This window comes from Grammomys surdaster, unplaced genomic scaffold (assembly GCF_004785775.1).
Source record: "Grammomys surdaster isolate TR1022 unplaced genomic scaffold, NIH_TR_1.0 186, whole genome shotgun sequence".
Lineage (NCBI taxonomy): Eukaryota > Metazoa > Chordata > Mammalia > Rodentia > Muridae > Grammomys > Grammomys surdaster.
In genome coordinates, this window is record NW_021604631.1 from 6,837,020 (window position 1) to 6,856,328 (window position 19,309).

Genomic DNA, 19,309 nt, shown 5'->3' on the forward strand with positions numbered 1-19,309 from the left:
AAAATAAAATAAAATAAAATAAAATAAAATAAAATAAAATAAAATAAAATAAAATAAAATAAAATAAATAGTGGTTAAAGTCTACTTTAAGAGAACCCAGTTTTGATTCCCAGCACCCAAATGGCAGCTCACAATCATGCTCTACACAGGTTCTAGGCCATCCAGGACTACAAAGTATGACCCTGCCTCAAAAACAGAAAACAATACAACAAAAGGCTGAACAAGAAACTCATCCCTTAAGCCCTCTGCAAATAAAGTTAAGAGCACTTGATTTCCTCAGCAGCTCGATGATATCCAGAAGCATTTAGGCCACTGAGCAGCAGATACCACTCTCTAATAGAGACAAATTGGCTGACAAGTTGTAGGATACCCTCAATCATGCTGTTATGTTTCCTTGAAAAGAGTCTTTCTAGTCTACACATTCTCAGAAGATGGAAGAACTTAGAAAAGTTTCTCAACAATCTCCATGTGAGTGTTTACAACTCTCTAAAGGCATACCTCCCAGCTGCATAAAGGCCAGCCAGGAGCATAAAAAACACAGTAAATGCTTAGGGTTTCTTTCTTATATATAATTACATAGCTACTTTAAAAAATTCTAGTAAGTCAGCATACAAAGTCATGGTTGTAATTGAGCCAGGGTCTGGCCCCAAATTCCCCAGGGAGCTACTCCTCCTAAGTTTTTGTTTTGTTCTTGTTTTAACTAGTAAGGATTGAACACAAGGCCTCACATGGGTTAAGAAAAGCACTCACCACTGAGCATTTACATCCCCAGTCTTTTTTACGATGGCATTTTCACATAATTGAGTCCTTATTGCTCCAATGCACTAGCTTTCTTTAGTACTCTTCCCTATGCCCTGATTCACTATGGTTGATTCCCTTCCTCCCTAGAAGTAGTTCCAGCCTTTCTCTCATGCCATTGTCTAGGGTTAGCTTCTTTTGTTTTTGCTTTTTTTTCCCTTTTCTATTTGCTATTTTTTAAATCTTATACATTCTTAATTTATATCTTTCATGTTAGTCCACTCTTTTTGTTATGGTAGAATCCTCCAAAATGTCCTTAATGATCTGAATCCCTTGAATGTAGGCTTAAGAGTTATTAACCTGTTTCTAACAGAATATAGCCAAGACTAAGCCATTAAAAGACAATGGCGAGGCTGGAGAGACTGCTCAGAAGTTAAGAGTACCAACTGCTCTTCTAGAGGTCCTGAGATCAATTCCCAGCAACCACAAGGTGGCTCACAACCATCTGTAATGGGATCTGATGCCCTCTTCTGGTGTTTCTGAAGAGAGTGACAGTGTACCCACATCCATAAAATAAAACATAAATATAAATTTTAAAAAATGACTTTCATTCTCTTCTAAAAAGTCAGCTGTCTTGCTATGAAGAGGCTCCTGTGAGTAAATCTGGAAGTGGGTCTTCTGCAGTCTGCTATATCCATATAAGGAAGCAAGAGAGAAGACTGTCACTGGCTCAAGACTTGTAATGATTACATCCTTGGTAATTCTAGCCTTGTGAGATCCTAAAGCCAGAACTATGCCAGCTAAGCTGCTGATTCCTGCCCCTCAGAAACTGTAACCTGTTTGCTATTTTTATTATGTTTTGGAAACACAAGGGGCTACTAAATTTTGAAAGAACTTATTAACTAATATAGGTGGGTTGCAAGAATCTTCACTTACACACTGTCCTTTAGTCTCTTAATAAGTGGGGGTTGTTTCTGCATGAGCATGTGTGTGGAATGTGAGCCTGTATATATGCCTGTTCACATGGACGTTGGTCCATGTAACTAGAAAGAGGCTTGAGGCTGACCTCAGGAGTCTTTCTCAGTGGAACTCCGAGCTCACCCGTATCGCTCATTTAGCTAGCCTGCTTGTTCTGGAGAGCCCACCCCAGCGCTCCAAAAGCTGGAATTGCAGGTGACTGCCATGCTCAATTGGCATTTTTGTGGATGATGAGAATGTAAACTCTGATCCTCATGATGTCTTAAGAGTTTCTATTGCTGTGAAGGGACACCAAGAAAACTCTTGTAAAGGAAAACATTTAATTAATTGGGACTGGTTTACAGTTTCAGAGGTTTAGTTCATTATTGTCATGGTGGCATATAGAGAGACACAAGAGAAGGAGCTGAGAGTTCTACATCTTGATCTGCTGGCAGCAACAGGAGACTGTGACACTAGTCCTAGTTTGAGCATATGAAACCTCAAAGCCCACCTCTACAGTGACACACTTCCTCCAACAAGGCCACACCTCCTAATAGTGCCACTCCCCATGGCCAAGCATTCAAACACGTGAGTCCATGGGGGCCATTCCTATTTAAAACACCATACAAGGCAAGTACTTTATCCACTGAACTACCTCTCGGACACCTTAATAAGGTATTTACAAACAGAAGTTTCTCCCTCGCTCCTTTCCTTTTTTCCTTCCTTCCTTCCTTTCTTTTTTTCTTTCTAAGTATGGGCATATGTAGTGCAGTGTGCATGTGGAGGTCAGAAGACACCTCTGGAATCTGTGCTTTCCTTCCACCTTTACCTGGGTTCCAGAGATCAAACTCAGGTTACTAGACTTGTACAACAAGCACCTTTAAATGATGAGCCATCTCTCTGGCCGTCTGTTTTTAATGTGGTCACATGTATCAGTTTTGGTTGTTGCTGTAGAGGTTTTGAGTCATTGAAAAGGTTCTTTTCTGGGCTAGGCTCATGCTTCATCAGCAGAGCACACAACTGGAACTGAACCCAGGCTCTCTGGAAGAGCAGTTCTTAACTGCTGGGTTCTCTCTTCAGTCCCCAACTTTGTTAATTTTGTAAAAGGTTTTATTTCAGCGTTGCCTTTTTAAAAATTTAATCTACTAGAAGCTAATATTTAAGTAAAGAAATGGGGTTGGAAGGTTCTGAAATTGCTTGTTTACTTTATGTGGAAGTCAGAAGATAACTCTTTATAAATTGGTCCTCTCTTGCTACCTTGTGGTATCCAAAAATACCCTTACCTGCTGAGCCAACTCCTTAGAGTAAGCAACTGTCCCAGCAAGTCAGTATCCCTTCCCCAACTAACTTGCCATGGAGTATGTTCAACCCACTGATTCCTACATAAGCATATCCATCCACAACCTTTTCTACATACTATCTGCCATTTTGTATTAATCTTCCCTTTTCTTTTTATGTCTTTCAGACATTCTACATGCTATACTTAAAAATCTACCCTAAGATCCTTTAGATGATCATTCCTCTTTCCCCAAGATCAGCTAACTCTGAGGAGCATTCAGCAGTAGATTCTCTTCTCCTTTAATAACAAATCTCTAGTCCAAATAATACCCTAGGAAAGATTTATTTTTGGCAAAATTACTCTACTTCTAGTCTTCCTTGTTAAAAATATTGGCAAAGTCTAAAGAAAATAGCTGGGCAGTGATCCTAGTACTAGAGAGGCAGAGGCAGGAGAGTCTCTGAGTTTTAAGCCAACCTTGAAACAGTGAGTTCCAAAACAGCCAGGGATACACAGAGAAACCCTGTCTCAGAACTCCAAACCAAATCAAACCAAACGACAAAGTACATCAATCACAGGAGCTCAGTATGTTCAGAACTCTAAAGTTATTATGGTTTGTTCCAGAATAAAACACAGGAAGAAGAACAAAGAGACAGGACTGTGATTATTAGATCAGGAAGGTTTTGAGAGTGAAGGCGAATACATTTTATTTAATTTGTAAACAACAGGGTGTTACTATGTTACTAAATTCCTTACACTTTAATAGCTAAAGCTTAAGATTGACCAGAGAGTAGGTATAATGGATCAAAAATAGAAGTAAACTATGGGCAAAACAAAAATAAAAGGATTTTTTTTTTAAGTTTTTTCAAGACAGGGTTTCTCTGTGTAGCCCTGGCTGTCCTAGAATTCACTCTGTAGACCAGGCTGGCCTCGAACTCAGAAATCTACCTGCCTCTCTGCCTCCCAAGTGCTAGGATTAAAGGCGTGTGCCACCACTGCCCAGCTATAAAAGGGTCTTAAGAGAGAAATAATCAGGGCTTAAACTAGAGTGATTGAGATGAATAAAATAGAAGCATCATGGCAGATGGTAAGTCAAAGGATTTGGGTCCTTACACTTTAGAGAAATCAGGAACACAGAACAAAAGTACTACTATGGGGCATCCAGCATAAATTCTAGTAAGTGAGAAGTTTGCCAGGACAAAAGGAGATTCAACTTAAAGGCAAAGATAACTGAGTTTAGAACTGACTTGCTGAGTTCACTTGATGTCAGTGAAACACTCAGATAACTAAGACCAAGAAATACAGAAAACGCAGGCAGACACTCATTACAGTGTACAGGTAGCCTGGTGGTTAAAAGAACAAAGTGATTAGAAATGCAGAGACTGTCAAGAAGTAAGGTCTGAGTGAGTGCTTAGTAAGTGCAGGTAGTAAGAAATCAGAAATAGATGTCAAAAGCAGCAACAGAGGCCCTGCCTAGCATGTAGAACATCTTCAGTTCCATGGTTATTTAAAAAAAAAAAGACAGGAGCAACGTCAAGAAGAGGTATTTTTAGTTTGGAGTTGGGGTGACCTGGATACATATACACAATGCATAAAGGCAAACTACAAGTAACCAGTGTCAAGTAATACCTAAAGATTTGCTTGTGTGCCTACCTATTAAATAATGAGAGTACAAAAATAAAAGATTAGAAAGATTGTTCTGTGATATTCCGGAAGAGTAAATTAGTATAGTAGAACTAGAGACATAAATTAAAGAAAGCATATTTGTGTTCCATATTTGGAGTTATCTTTATCAACAGTACAGACATTTAATAAAGAAACTGTCTTACTATTAATGATAATTCACTTGATACTGAGACTCTCTAGCTGTGATCTTCAATTGGGCAGACATCTCTTTTCTCCCGCTCTGCTGTGGTACCAGGACTGAACCCAGTGCCTCCCCCACGCTAGGTTTTGCAACCTTTCCAATTCTTATGTTTGTGTGTTTAATGGTTTTTTTGTTTGTTTGTTTGTTCCTACAAAAGGACAAGATGTTCAGTGCACAGTGCAACGCTGACTAGAAGTAGTGACACTGGACAACCTCCTATCTCTCCTAAATAAAGGTCTTAGAACACTGCTTTTATTTGTGGATCTCCATTAAGGATCGCTAGGATTTTACGCAATTATCACTTATTTCAGTGGCTGTTCCTCTTTGCTCTTCACTCCACCTTGCACCAGACTTTTTACTTTAATTATGTACTCCATAATTTCAAAGGGCTGATAATTTGTCGAACTACATTTTTATTTGTGCTCCTGATATTTACTAATTCTAAACTGTCAATGGCCTGTTCATAGGTGCTTCTTTTTAAAATGTTTTCATTACATTTATTTATTGCCTGTGTGGAGACAGACGTATATGCTGCCATGCCATGTATATGGGGGGCGCAGAGGCCGAAGGGAAGAGTCTGTTCACATCTTCCACTCAGTTCAGACTTGATACCAAGTCCCTTTCCTTGACGAGCCACTGCCCTGGCCCCAAAGTTGCTTCTGTGAAGGACGACTTTCTTTTCTTTGACTGCTTTCAGGATTTCTCTTTGTTTTACTATGATCTGTCTGAATACAGACTTGTTTTTTCTTATATTGCTAGAAATTCAGTGCATTTCTTACATCTGTCAGCTGCTTCTTATTAGATCTGGAAAAATTTCACTCAGAACCCACTCTTCAAATATTAACTTTGCAATATTTTACTCTAGAGCACTGATTGACTATGTTAGACTTCCAACCCATCTCCCAATCTTCTTGTCGTCTCTGCTCTCTTCAGCATTTTCAATCTTTTTAACTGTAGGCTTAATTTGACATATTTCTTCAGCTTTATCTTCTAAGCAACCACTTATTCTTCACCTAAAAATAATCTGTTGTACTTTTCATATATTTGATACACAATAGTTTTCATCTCAAGAATGTCTATTTTTTTTCTAAATATATGAAGTCATTTTTATAGTTTCTCTTCATTTTAAAATGAATCAGCAATTGTTTTAAATTTGGTAACTGCCATATTCCCTGACATTTGAATTCCTGCTTAGTTATTAGTTTTTGTCTTTTCAGAATTTACTTTGAGGGAGCCAGTTGTGGTGGTGCACACTTAGCCCTAGCACTCTGGAGGCAAAGGCAGCTGGGCAACTTGAGTTCAAGGTCAGCCTGGTCTACACAGCAAGTTCCAGAGCATCCAGGGCTACACAGTGACCCCTGGCTTGTTCTGTTTAACTACCTTTAGGTATATATATTCAAGGAGAACTACTTAAGTCATAGATTATCCTGCTATAAGGCTTGGTTTAGATTATCCTGCTATAAGGCTTGGTTTAGATTACCCCGCTATAAGGCTTGGTTTAGATTATCCCGCTATAAGGCTTGGTTTAGATTATCCTGCTATAAGGCTTGGTTTTGACTCAGAATATATGTTTTCTTACATGCAATTCTGCTTAACTTTTAAAAACTATTCTTGGTTACTTTGAACAATGTACTAGCTTATTCCTTTGCTCCCCTTGCAGAGAGGATCCTAGTTCAGTTCCTAATACCCACCCAAGTGGGTAGAAGAAAATTACTGCATATTACTTCAGTTCCAGGGGATCCGATACAGGCTTCTGGCCTTGGTAAGCACTCATATACACATGGTACATGTCACGTGCATAACATTTCAGACTCATATACATAAAATTTAAAAAGAAAAATTATTAGTAGCAATTCCCTAATAAGGGCGGGCCTTTCTACAGAGGTGATTTATCTTTTCTTCCGCCAAATCTTGAAAGAGTACTATCTCTGAAACTAGGAACTATGATAAACAGCTTTTGAGCCACTAGACCACTCAGACCAAACACTATGCATTCAAACACACACACACACACACACACACACACACACACACACCCTCCAAACAACAAAAATGGCTCTAAAAGTCAGTATGAAGGAAAAAACTAGCCAGGCAATGGTAGCGCACGCCTTTAATCCCAGCACTTGGGAGGCAGAGGCAGGCGGATTTCTGAGTTCGAGGCCAGCCTGGTCTACAGAGTGAGTTCCAAGATAGCCAGGGCTACACAGAGAAACCCTGTCTCGAAAAACCAACCAACCAACCAAACAAACAAACAAAAAAACCAAAAAAACAAAATAAATAAAATAACATTCCTAGCAAGGTGGTAGCACATGCTTGTAATCCTAGCCCTCAAGAGGAAGGATTTAAGCTATATAGCACATAGTGGGTTTGAGGAAAGCTTGGGCTACAAGAGGCAGAGCCTAAAACAAACAAAGCCCAGTCCATCATTATAAAAACAGAAATCAATTTATCTGCTGTAAATCCTACTTCAAAGATAATTTAGCTAGATACAATTTTAAGAACTAGCAATATCTACTAATGCTAATTCTACTATGAATTACAAGAAAAATAAATTAGTAAGAAAATATGTTTAAAATGTACAGGTGACTATGATAAATGAGAGCTGCTTGTACTTATACAAATAATTCCTTTGGTTATTGACAGTTACAACTTTACACTGCCATGGAAAACATTTCAGTCACAAATACTGTGTAAGTGGTGCTGTCATCAATTCCGAGATTTTCTAAAGTGGAAAGAACTCTTTTGTATGTGTGCATAGGCCAAATTCAAGTATTACTCTCAGGCACCGTGCACACTTTTTCTCTGAGATAGAGTCGCTCATGTCCCAGAGTTTGCCAAATAGGCTAGGCTAGCTGACCAGTGAGTCTCAGGGATCCCCCTTTCTCTGCCTCTTCAGTTCTAGGACTGAATGCAAATAACCACACCTGGTTTTTACAAAAATATTTATTTTTAAATATGTATACGTGTCTAGATGTGTATGTACCTGAGTGAAGGTACCTTGCAGGCCAGAAGAGGGTGTCAAATCCCTTGGACCTAGAGTTATAGGTAGTTATAAGCTGCTTGGACATGATTGCTGGTAAATGAGCTTGGGTCCTTTGAAAAAGAGTTGTGTGTGTGTGTGTGTGTGTTTGTACACACTCGTGGGCTCACATTCATGTGTTTACATTGGTTTTGGGATCAAACTTAGGTCCTTGGGTCCTCAACTGACTAAGATATTCTATCAACCCAAGAACCTTTTCCAGGATGGGTAGGAAACTTACTTTTGTAAACAGCCTAGGTTGGTACAAAATCTAATATCTTCCTACCTAATTTTTCTCATTTTTTTGCTAAGATTACAGGTGTCACACACAGGCTTAGAATGGCAAGGAACACTTAATAAAAGTCTGAACCCCTTATAACACAAAATTTTCAATGGAGCAGAAAACACCAATCATTACAGAAGAACTTAAGAACTGCATAAATCAACACAATTCTGAGAACAAACTGGAAAACTACAGTTAAAGACAGAACTTTGGAGAAGAAAAACTAGCACATCCCAGATTAATGGTCACTCTTTGGATTAAGAGCATTCAGATCAGGTAACTACTTGGTGCACAAGGCTAGTGTCCTGAGTTAAACAGCTGGAACATACATAAAGGTATAAGGAGTCAACTCCATAAAGTTGCCCTCTGACCTCTGTGACCACACAGTGGAACACACACAGAGTTTAAAGATCTAAAAATAAAACTGCAATGAAATAAAATGCTCTCACACAGCACTGACGGAACAGCTACTCATTACATGAGACTGTTTAATCTGAAAATGACATAAATTTAGTACATCACTGCTGCCAGGCAAACTGAATGAACAGCAGCCTGCCACTGGGCAACAGAGAACACTTTCAACATCATAGAAAGTCTGACAGTGACTGACAAGTGTTAGTCTAGAGAAAGCTGATAAGACAAAACAAAACCCCAAACAAACTTGCAATGTGCTGAGTAAAATGATACAGGATGCCTTCTGTCAAGAGCAAAGCAAAGTCACCTAATTGGGCGGGTTTAGAAAGGGATTAAGAATACTTCCTACAATAGATGGTAGGTCACTGGAGCATAGGAGGTTTGGAGGGCAGAGAAGGGAGAGGTGGGATTTATATTTGGGGCAATAAGAAAAGTGTAAACAAAACCAAGTACAATCTGGAATGTTAAAAAAGTACAGAGTGGGAACTGCTTCACTGAACAGTGTCAAAGTCACTTCAAGCATAAGGACGCTGTTCTACATAGTCCAGGCTGGCCTTGAACTCAGAGAAATCCATCTGCAACTGCTTCCTGAATGCTGGGATTAAAGGCATGCATCACCATGCCCAGCACAGAAATTTTCTTTAAAAGAAAAATCAAGTCTCCAAATCTCTCAAAATTTTGCTAAAAGTCATGACAGAAGAGTTATAGATAACTCATGCAGTAATAATTCATGTTTTATTTGAGTCGAAATGAGAGTGACTCATACCAAGCGTTTAAATTGCCTTGTCAAGTTACATTTAACTGTGCAGACGCAACACCAAAGGTCAGGAAGCCTGCAGTGCTGTCCAGCTTCTCCTAAGTTAGCACTGCCCACCAACTTTACTATGTGTCGGCACTCCATCCTCCCCTGTGTGGCGCTAAATTCTAACTCTCACCTCTCTCCTGAAATGTCATGATCCTCTGGGATGAAACTTTCTACTCTACTAGAGACAAAAGCCTGACACAAGCCAAACAGATCCTGAGCAGATTCAGCTGTCACTGTCACTGCCCAGCAGCATTTATTGTCACATGCTCTGTGTCATTATTTTATCATAAAGTATTGAACTGAAAGCCATCCTTCCTACTTATACACTAAGCCTGTTTTCCTTCTGCCTTTACAGAAACACTGCTTCAGCAGTTCTTTTCTTTTCTGAAATATTTGGGGTTTTGTTCTAATGTGTCATTTCTAGCATCTTATAGCTTTAGGATTCTCATCATCAAAAAAAATTATGTTCGCTTGAGGCTAATATGGGAACACATGCAAACAGTTCCAACACCTAGGGTAATAAGGAAGATGATTATGAATCTGAAGTCATTTTGAATCATATAACAATTCTTTCTCTCGAAAACCTTTAAAAATTAATTAGGCGGAAGCACACTCCTTTGATTCCAGCACTCAGGAGGCAGAGGCAGACAGGAGTTTAAGGCCAGCCTCATCTACAGATTGAGTTCCAGGACAGACATGATAAAGAACAAAAAAATTAAATTTATTAAAATTAAAAACATAATTTCTTGATTCTATTTCCCTCACTTGTCATGATCCACTTCTTGATCTTAGCCCATTTTGTGCTATAACAAAATACTTGAGACTGAGTAATTTTAAGGTAAAAAGAGCTATTTGATTTATAATTCTCAATGATGGAGAGTATGGTACTCTAGTTGTGTCACAACTGTTGTAATACCCAAAAGGAGTGCAATAAGGTCTATTTCCCAGCTTTCTAATAGCAATTAGTTTATCTGGTTATTAAAGTGATCTATATTTCCACAGCCAGAACTACACATAGAAACCCTATCTCAAAAACAAAACAAAACAAACAAACCAAACCAAAACTCCTTTATTCTATTCCATGCCCGCTCCCCCCTTGCTGGAACTGAAACGATAGCTATTATACTTTTTCAGTCCAGGCCATATTATAAATGATGAATTGTCTATCAGCCTAAGTTCTCAAATGAATGTTTTTGAGATAGGGTAGCTCTGTGTAGTTCTGGCTGCCCTCTAGCTCACAGAGGTCTACCTGCATCTACTTCCCAAGTACTGGGATTAATTAAAAGCATGAGCCACCAATGCCCAGCTAGAATGGAGGCTATTTATATGTGCCACATCTAGAACTGGAACACATCATTTGTTTCCATAGTCTACTAGCTGGAACGCAATCCTTTGGTCATACCTACCTAACTACAAAGTAGAAATGCTAACTTGCTGTGTATAAAAAGGAAAATAAAATATGGCTATCATGAACAGTATTTGCCCCAGGGCCTCATTTCAACTCCAGAGTCACAAATCCAGTTACTTACTCAAACTCTTGACGGCATCTGCTATCTGCCTCTGACTTAGCATCCCATACAATGAACTCCTGACCTAAATTTTCTCTTTCCCATTGACATCTCCCCCCCGCCCCCCAGCACTTTACATTCAGTCTATCAACAAATCCAAGGGCTTAGGATGTAGCTCAGTGGTACATTGTACAAAGTCTTGGGTTAAATCACCAGCATTGTTGTTGGAGGCAGGGTAAAACACATCAGATTTGATCTACTTTCAAGCCATTCAAAATCTGACTCCTTTCTCTGCTCTCTTGATACTACTCTGTCCTCCATAGTTCTCTTACCTTGTCCCTTAGTGTCTATACTCTATATTGTAACCGAAGTGTTCCTATTAAGATGTGAGAAGAACTGGGGCCTGGTTGGCAAAGCACTTGCCAAGTTTAGATTGCCAATACCCATGTAAAAGACTGGCCATGATGAAAAGCTCCTTGTAATAGGATTCCTGACACTTGCTGGCTAGACAGTCTAGCCAAATGAGTAAGGTCAGGTTCACTAGGAGACCTTCTCTCAAAAAGATAAGGTGGACAGAAATTGAGGAAGACAACTGACATCAACTTCAGCTTCCACATGCATACATGAGCACACACATACACACACATACACATGTGCATACACACATGAACAAATAAACACACAAACCTGTGAGATCAGGTCACTCAGCTTTCCTTTTCCTTTAAAATGTTAAACTCCTTTACAACAGTCTTTGGCCATGCCCCAAGCCCTCTGGAATTTCATCTCCCACTAGCTTTCAATTCTTTTGAGTTACTCCAGCAACTCTGGCCTCTTACTACTTCTTAAATAAGCAAGGTACATTCTTCACACAAGTGTTAGTTCTACAGGAATGCCACCTTCTAAACCTGAGGTCTGCCTTGTTCTCCTTTGTTTTAAACCTCAGCCTACTTGAAATTTTCCACAGACCTTATTATCTTCAAACATACTATTTAATCTCCTTTTTGAAGCCAGGCATAATGGTGCATGTCTTTAGCCCCAGCACTCAAGCGGTTGAGGCAGGACTATCTCAAGTTCAAGGACGGCTTGGGTTCAGAGCTTTAGTTACTTAGTGAGACTCTAAACATTTTTTAAAAAGAGGGGTCTGGGGAGTGAGCTCAGTGGTTAAGAATTTCTGTTGCTCTTTTGTGTCTTGCAGAGACACAGTTTGATTCCCAGCACCCACACAAAAGCTAAGAATCATCCCTAACTCTAAGGATTCAACATATCTTTGGATCCCTATTAGCACCAGGCACATACATTGTGCACATACATACATGCAGGCAAAACACTCATACACATCAAATAAATCTAAAAAATTATTTATAAAGAAATACTTTCTTTTGTTTCTTGAATGGATTTTTGGTTTTGTTTTCATTTGTTTTTGAAACAGTCCCACGTAGTACTAGCTGGTTTCCAAGTGCCTAAAGTTGCCAAGGACAACCTTGAACACCTGATCCTCTTGTTTCCACCTCCTGAGCATCATAAATGATTACAGGTGTGTGCTACCACAGACAGACTACAAGTTGCCTTTTTTGTCTACTTATGGGTTATTTGTTCTCCCAACATGTACCTCTCTACCAGAAAATAAGCTACAAAAAGGGCACAGATTTTTGTTTTGAAATATATTCCCAAACTCATAAAATATTACCTTTCATATTGTAGACACTCAAGTGTTTGCTGAATATATGAATATCTATTACTGTTCTATAAAATAACTCAATGTAAAAGTCAGCAATGTAGTTTTAGGTGCCAGCAAAGCTAATAGTGACCATAGTTTTAAAAATGCCAAAGCAAAGTCATAAAAACATAGCTGGCCCTTGTACTATCACATTAATCTTATTATCCTTGAACTGTTTATACAATAAGTCAATAATATGTTGCTATTTTATGTTTCTTGGATTCAAAGGCAGTTTCAAGACAACATTAACAGAATATAGTCAACACCAAGTTTTAGATCGATCCTAAAGGACTGTCAAATTTTTATAACTAGAGCCTAAGTTGTCTGTTACTAGATTTCATTTAAAATAAATATATACAACAAAGATTTCTGGAAGAAATGTCTTAATTATATGTCGCTTTTGTCTTCCAAATCAGCAGAAAAAATACTAGTGACAGTTTTTACATAGTTATGACCTTGCTTTATTCTCATGGCAATCCTCTAAACCACATTTGGGCTAACAGAAGTTCAGCCTACAGGATAAGGAGGTGTGGGGGAAGATCAAGAGGCGCCAGCAAAGCTTGCTGAGTGAGTTATGTATTCATATAAAGAAATTTTGTTGCAATTGTGTAACTTTCTGCTAATATGAGAAGCCATGTGTAGGAAGAATCTATGGATGAAATATTAGGCAATCACTAAAAACCAACAGAAATAGGTACTTCCAACAGCCTAGAATACCCATGTAAGGACTCCTGAATTTTCTGAATTTTCATCTGTTTCCTACCTGATGTTCTGTGGAAGTAGAGTAATATGACGGGGGAATGAGGATGTGGGTACAGCTCATGGCAAACTGTGCATTTGACATACAAAAAGCCCTGGGTTCACCTTCATTCCTTCCCTCCTTCCCCCCACCCCTTACCCCACAAAGAAACAAAAGCTAAAATCAATTAGTTATTTGAATGTAATTAAAATAGTATTTTTGTTTTGCCTTGTTTGAAGCAGGGTCAATATATATAGAGAGAGCCTTGGCTGTTCTGGAACTTATTGTATAGACAAGGATGGCCTTAAACTTACAGAGATCTGCCTGTCCTGACTCATGAGAACTGAAATTAAAGGTATGCACCATCATACCCAGCAAAATAGTACTTTTAACAACAACACCAAAAAGTTATAAAAACAACTATTTGGCATTCATAGAAAATAGGATATTTTTAAGTGAATATTAAATTCCTTATACATTATCAGACGTTCTACTATCAAGAACTCCTTAAAGTAACTCTGGGGCTGGGGAGAGGGCTCAATAACAGGTAAAAATTCTTTCTGTCAATCTCGAGGACCTGAGTTTGGATTCCCAGCATCTGCCAAAGCTGGAGGGCAGGAGACAAAAGGACCCCAAGGGCTTGCTGGTCAGCCAGTATAGCGCTGGAGTTACTGGAATACCATCATACTATGGTACATCTTCCCCAGAAGTGCTATCAGGAACTATAGCTGCATAGAAAATGAGGTTTTATTTGATATTACTAAGCTTCCAGAAGAAATAAAGCTAACTGAGCTCAGAACAAGTTTTACATTCTGTATAAGGACATTTGCAGGGCCCAGGAAGGAGTGTAAACTTACTGGGCATCAATTTCTTGATATTAGATACACAGTCAATAGTCTTGATATTGGAAGTAACACCAATTATTTATTTATTTATTTATTTACTAACTAAAAATCAAGAGAGAGCAAGGTGGTGGTAATGCACATCTTTAATCCTACCACTTGGGAGGCAGAGGCAGGAGGATCTCTGAGTTTAAGGCCAGCCTGGTCTACAGAGCAAGTTCCAGGATAGCCAGAATTACACAGAGAACCTCTGTCTCAAATAAATAAATAAATAAATAAATAAATAAATATCAAGAGAAAACACAGAAAGCAAAATAACAATAGAGGGAGAAACAACTGCCTCAAGTTAGGTATATAGACTGTGTTAAGTTGCTCAAGACTACCATGGCTCATTAAGTATGCTAGCAAATTGGTTAGTCAAGACTGAAAAAAAAAAACCAAAACCAAAAAATCTGCCTTTTAGAGTCAACTCGTCCACAGACTGTTTAAAGAAAGACTGTGTGAGCCAATGAGGATGCATGCTTTGTTATATTAACATGAAGTTATCTCTAGCACCATGGCAAAGAAAGCGCAGCATGACCTCAAAAACGAGAAAAGCTCCCCAACAGGCCCACTTCTTCTGAATTCAGAAGTTCTATAACTATTTATAATTGGGCTAGGCAAGAGGGAAGAATAAGGGGCTGCAAACGATTTAACTTCTGAGGAAGACAAAATCTAGCAAGAGCTGCTGACAAAAAGGCTTATCCTAATAGGAATTTGACACAGGAATCCAGGAATAGGAGCAAACAAGATTTCTAAGACGAAGGGGATGATGACTAGAAGTTCACAAAGTACTCATTTAAATCAATATTAAGTTGTCAACGAAACAAAACGCATCTCTGCAGCTCTAAGGGAGAAAGCAAGTTTATGATTGGAGATAAAGGGGAAAGAGGAATGAGCCCACGCTCCATTGTGTGACTTGGTAGGTAACAAGCCTTAGAAAACACCAAAGCACTGTGAAAACAACACGGACTTTCTTCTTTGTCACTCCAGAACATGGCTTTTCAGCTGCCATTAGACTATTCGTCCTGATCAGTAAAATGGGGGAAAGAAAAACAAGCAAAGTCTGATTGCTCTAGTCTGCTGAACTACTGTAATTTTTCTGGCCTCCAAACACAATTAAATCAAATCTTCAATTACATTTAAGACATTCCATAATTCAACTATCCAGTCCAACATTCCTTTTGGTCTACTTACAATAGATTGCCAGCATATATAAACAACTGATACAATTTTTTTTTTTCAAATAAAAGGGTGAATGGATGCCTAAAGGAAGGTGTTAAGTCAGGAAAAAGAAATAGGTTCAGAAAGGGAGGAACACAGACATATTGAAGACAGCCACTTTATAATTTCCCCCTCCAAAGGAAATCTTTGCATATACCCAGGCAAGTATTCATAGCATCAGCTAAAACTTACTGCACACACACACACACCTTCCTACCTTAGTGAGAATACCACTTTTCAGAGGTATGATACAACCTAACCTGGCAGGGTTCACAAAGATGTATTTTATTACAGTGGGCTTCATTATAAAGTAGATCCCATCCTAGAATATTCCCTAGCCAGTGCATTATTATAATTATACAGCTTAGTCAAGACTGGCTAAGAGATCTTGAAAGCAGAAAATAATACAATTCTAATTGCATTACAGTTTTAAGAAACTCTCTTCTCTAAAAACACATCATGAAAGGAACAGGTAATAAATATCACACCCCAGTATCACACATTTTAAATAATACATGTATTTATTATTAACCATCTGACAATATACCATGTACCATGTCATACCATAAGGTCACAAAAAAAAGTACCATCAAGGAAATATAAATAGAATTAAATGCTTAATAGCAAGATTATAAGATATAAACATTTAGTAAATTCTTGTTATTTATCAGAATATTTTATTTTTGGAACCTATACAATAATATAAAAATGGACCACGAAATCTGTTCATTCTCTAATATAATTTTACATACAAATGTCTACATTCTACATTGAAGATGCTTGATAACAGCAATTAAAAAAATAATAACCTAATGTCCAAAAAACTTATCAGTTAAATCATACTTTTTCTAGGGACACATAAATTTTGTTGTACTATCATTTCAAAGGTCACAAATCTATATGTAAAATATTGCACAAGCATTTAAAAAGACTAGCTGTAATACATGCAAATATTTATAGCAATTAAACATTGTAGGCACTTTTTGTACTTTTTTCCTCTAATTTTTCAGTAATGGATATGTTTTCCTTTTGTAATTAGTTTTTGGTGCAGCTGAAATTTCTCTTTGACAAACTTTTTAAAACTTAGGTAAGAATAAAATTTATAATAAAATGTCATTATACACATCCACAATTTTTTATCTTTCCATCTACTTAATAATTAATTAAGATATTCCTTTAAGTTCATATAAAAAGACAGTTCATTAGAAGACCACAGGATACTTCGGTTTCCTCTGAATTGACATTAACTTTAAACTTGGTTATAGGGCACATGTCAGTAAGGCCAGCACTTAGGAAGTAGTGGCAGAAGGAGCAGGACTTTTAACTACAGCCTCAGTCACATACTAAGTTTCTGACAATCCTGGGCTTCATGATACTGCTTCCTGGAAGGATTTATTTTGTTATGTATATTTGTCATCTTTTTTCTTTTGATCATCACCAAATATTAAACCCTGGGAAGGGGCAATGGGAAACATCTGCTTTTAACTAAATAAATTAAGAATACAGTTTCAGGATATACAAATACGCCTTCAGTTATTGGTGATTTAATTTAACTTCATCTAGCCTCGAGATTCTCAAGCATTGCCTAGAAAGTGTCAAAACAGAAAGTTAGAGCCCTAATACTACTTCAGAAAGAAGAGAATGGGGGTGGGGGAGAGAAGGTAAGAGATCCAAATGCTCTAGCTCCCAAGTAAATAACAAACTCTTCCAAACAGAAATGCAAACTGTCCTAACAAGTCAGTGTCATATCTGAGAATTACCGTTGTATAATTCCATCCATTAACTTGCGCATACTTCGATGCTAGTCCTCACACATCTAGACAGTTCAAGACAACGCACTGCAGAGTAAAGACCGAGACACCTGTGTCTAGTAAGACAAAGGCATATCCGATTCCTGGAGAAAATAGACAGCAGATGTGACCCCTAGCATTTCTCCATTAAAAACAATGTATCCTAAAAATAAATTTCCATGTCAACGGAACAAAGTTGTTTATAAATAAGAAGGAATGTGGAGGTGTGGGGAAGACAAGAGGAAGCTTCAGCAAGTGAAGTACCAAAAGCCAGGAAACAAGACAGAATGAATGGTAAGGAGGGATAAGGGAAACAGACTGAACTAGGAAACGGATGAAGGGAAGAGCCTTATCCTTAGAATCAAAGAAGCTGGGGTGGGGGGAGGGGGCCGGATAAAGAAATGCAAGTGGAAACTGACCTGAGCATGGATTCAAATGAAAAGAAATAAGAAATAAAAAAAAATGTGAAAAATCCGGGGCAGCTCAAATGATGCTACTGAACACATTCTGGGTATAGATGGCATCCAAAGGTAGAAAACGAACATTACTGTGAACAAACTGCTAATGAGATATCGAGAGTCGTGGATGAATTTCCCAAGTAAATATAATGAAGCAGGAAAAAGAACATTGCAGAGACAAGAGGTAGTGTGAGAACTGCGAAACTTAAGCAGCAGGTTTATCTTTAAGCAAAATCAACAAAATTAAGTCACTCTAGTCAATTGTTTGTAAAATACGGTATTGTTCATGTGCTACAATGCCCAAGTAGTAAACATAGTAAGTTTTACATACAGAGAAAAGAGAATAAATTAAGTAATTTGACAATGTAGTAAGTTGAATGATGCAAGGAAAGGCTAACAAAAGCCAAGTACTAAAGACAGGTAAACACGAAAGAGGAAAAAAAAAAAAATGGGACGAAAATGGGAGCGACGCAGCTCAATTAAAGCCACTCAAAATAAAAACCCCACGAAGGATATCAATTGAGGCGTGAATGTTCACTGAAAGACTAACCGAAATCGCCAGCAGTGCCAGCCAGGGAGCAAAGGGCCAAGTGAGACCTGATGGAATCTTGACAGCTTGGGGGTTCAGGGAGTGAGTAGCTTCCAAAGTGTCCAAAAGGATTTATGAAGACAACTGATTACGAGGTAAGGGAGCAGTGGAATGAAGCAGAGGCCCTCAAGAGGACTAGGGCAAGAGAAGTGCAGAAATGCTCTTTAGTGGAAGCTAAGGTTAGGAGCCAGTCGGTACAGTTGGGAAATGAGCGGGGTGGTGGATGAGGATAGAGGTTACGGGTCAACAAGGAAGCACTGACAAACATTATTATTCGGGGATCGGAGACCAGGATGGGAAAAGCTTCGGAATAGTACATTTGGGGGGGTTAAAAAAGTAAAGACTACGCCAAAATCATCCCCTGGGCAAAACCGGTCAAAAGAAAAACCCCCCCCCCCCCAAACAAGTAGCAAAGTGGGAAGGGGACAAGGGCCTACAATGGGAAGATAGTGAGGAGAGTGGAGAGAGATGCGCTCCGTCATCCCTACGAGCAGGGAGTAATCACACACGGCGGTTACTAGGGCTAAGGGGATCGAGGGGTACTGCCCTGGCCACTAAGCTCCATCCTCGACGCCGTCCCTGCCGGCTAGCAAAAAGGAAAACATCTCAGGGATGCAGGGCTGGAAGCCTCAGCCAGGCGTGACCTTCTCCACCAACCCAGAGTTTCGCCCCCTACGGAAAGGCTCCAGCTCTGCCCCCGCTGCTCCAACCCCATCTGGGTGGGGGCCGGGGAACCCCCCTGGGCCATCGTGTATGTTTACGTAGCGAGAAGCCACAAGACAGAGGGGGACACTCGGCCGATAATCACCTCCCCGCCGGCTGCCAAGCACTGCCGGGGCTCCCTCCGCTGCCTCGGTCCCTCACATAAACACTGGCCCGCCGAGCCCCCGACGCGCGAGCACTGGGGGATGGCGCCGCCACTCACCTCTTCAGGAATGGCCGGGTCCGCAGCTGAAGAGGCCGCGGCGCCAGCGCCGGCCTCGGGCTCCATGTCGCCATTGAACAGAGCCTGGCCCTGCTCCGCGCCGCCGCCGCCACCGCCGC

At 39.3% G+C, this 19,309-nt stretch overlaps 1 protein-coding gene across 3 annotated transcripts in view; it reads right to left on the bottom strand.

Annotated features, from left to right (window-relative positions):
* Braf (B-Raf proto-oncogene, serine/threonine kinase) overlaps window positions 1–19,303 on the bottom strand; it is a 117,764-nt gene extending 98,461 nt beyond the window's left edge. For 2 of the 3 annotated variants that reach the window (XM_028768425.1, XM_028768426.1), the window contains exon 1: window positions 19,191–19,273. In XM_028768425.1, the coding sequence (XP_028624258.1) occupies window positions 19,191–19,256 (66 nt within the window). In that variant the 5' untranslated portion in view covers window positions 19,257–19,273. Of the gene's footprint in view, window positions 1–19,190 lie in introns of all 3 variants that reach the window. The other variant, XM_028768427.1, reaches the window with a different exon arrangement.
* Between the last annotated feature and the right edge of the window lie 6 nt (window positions 19,304–19,309).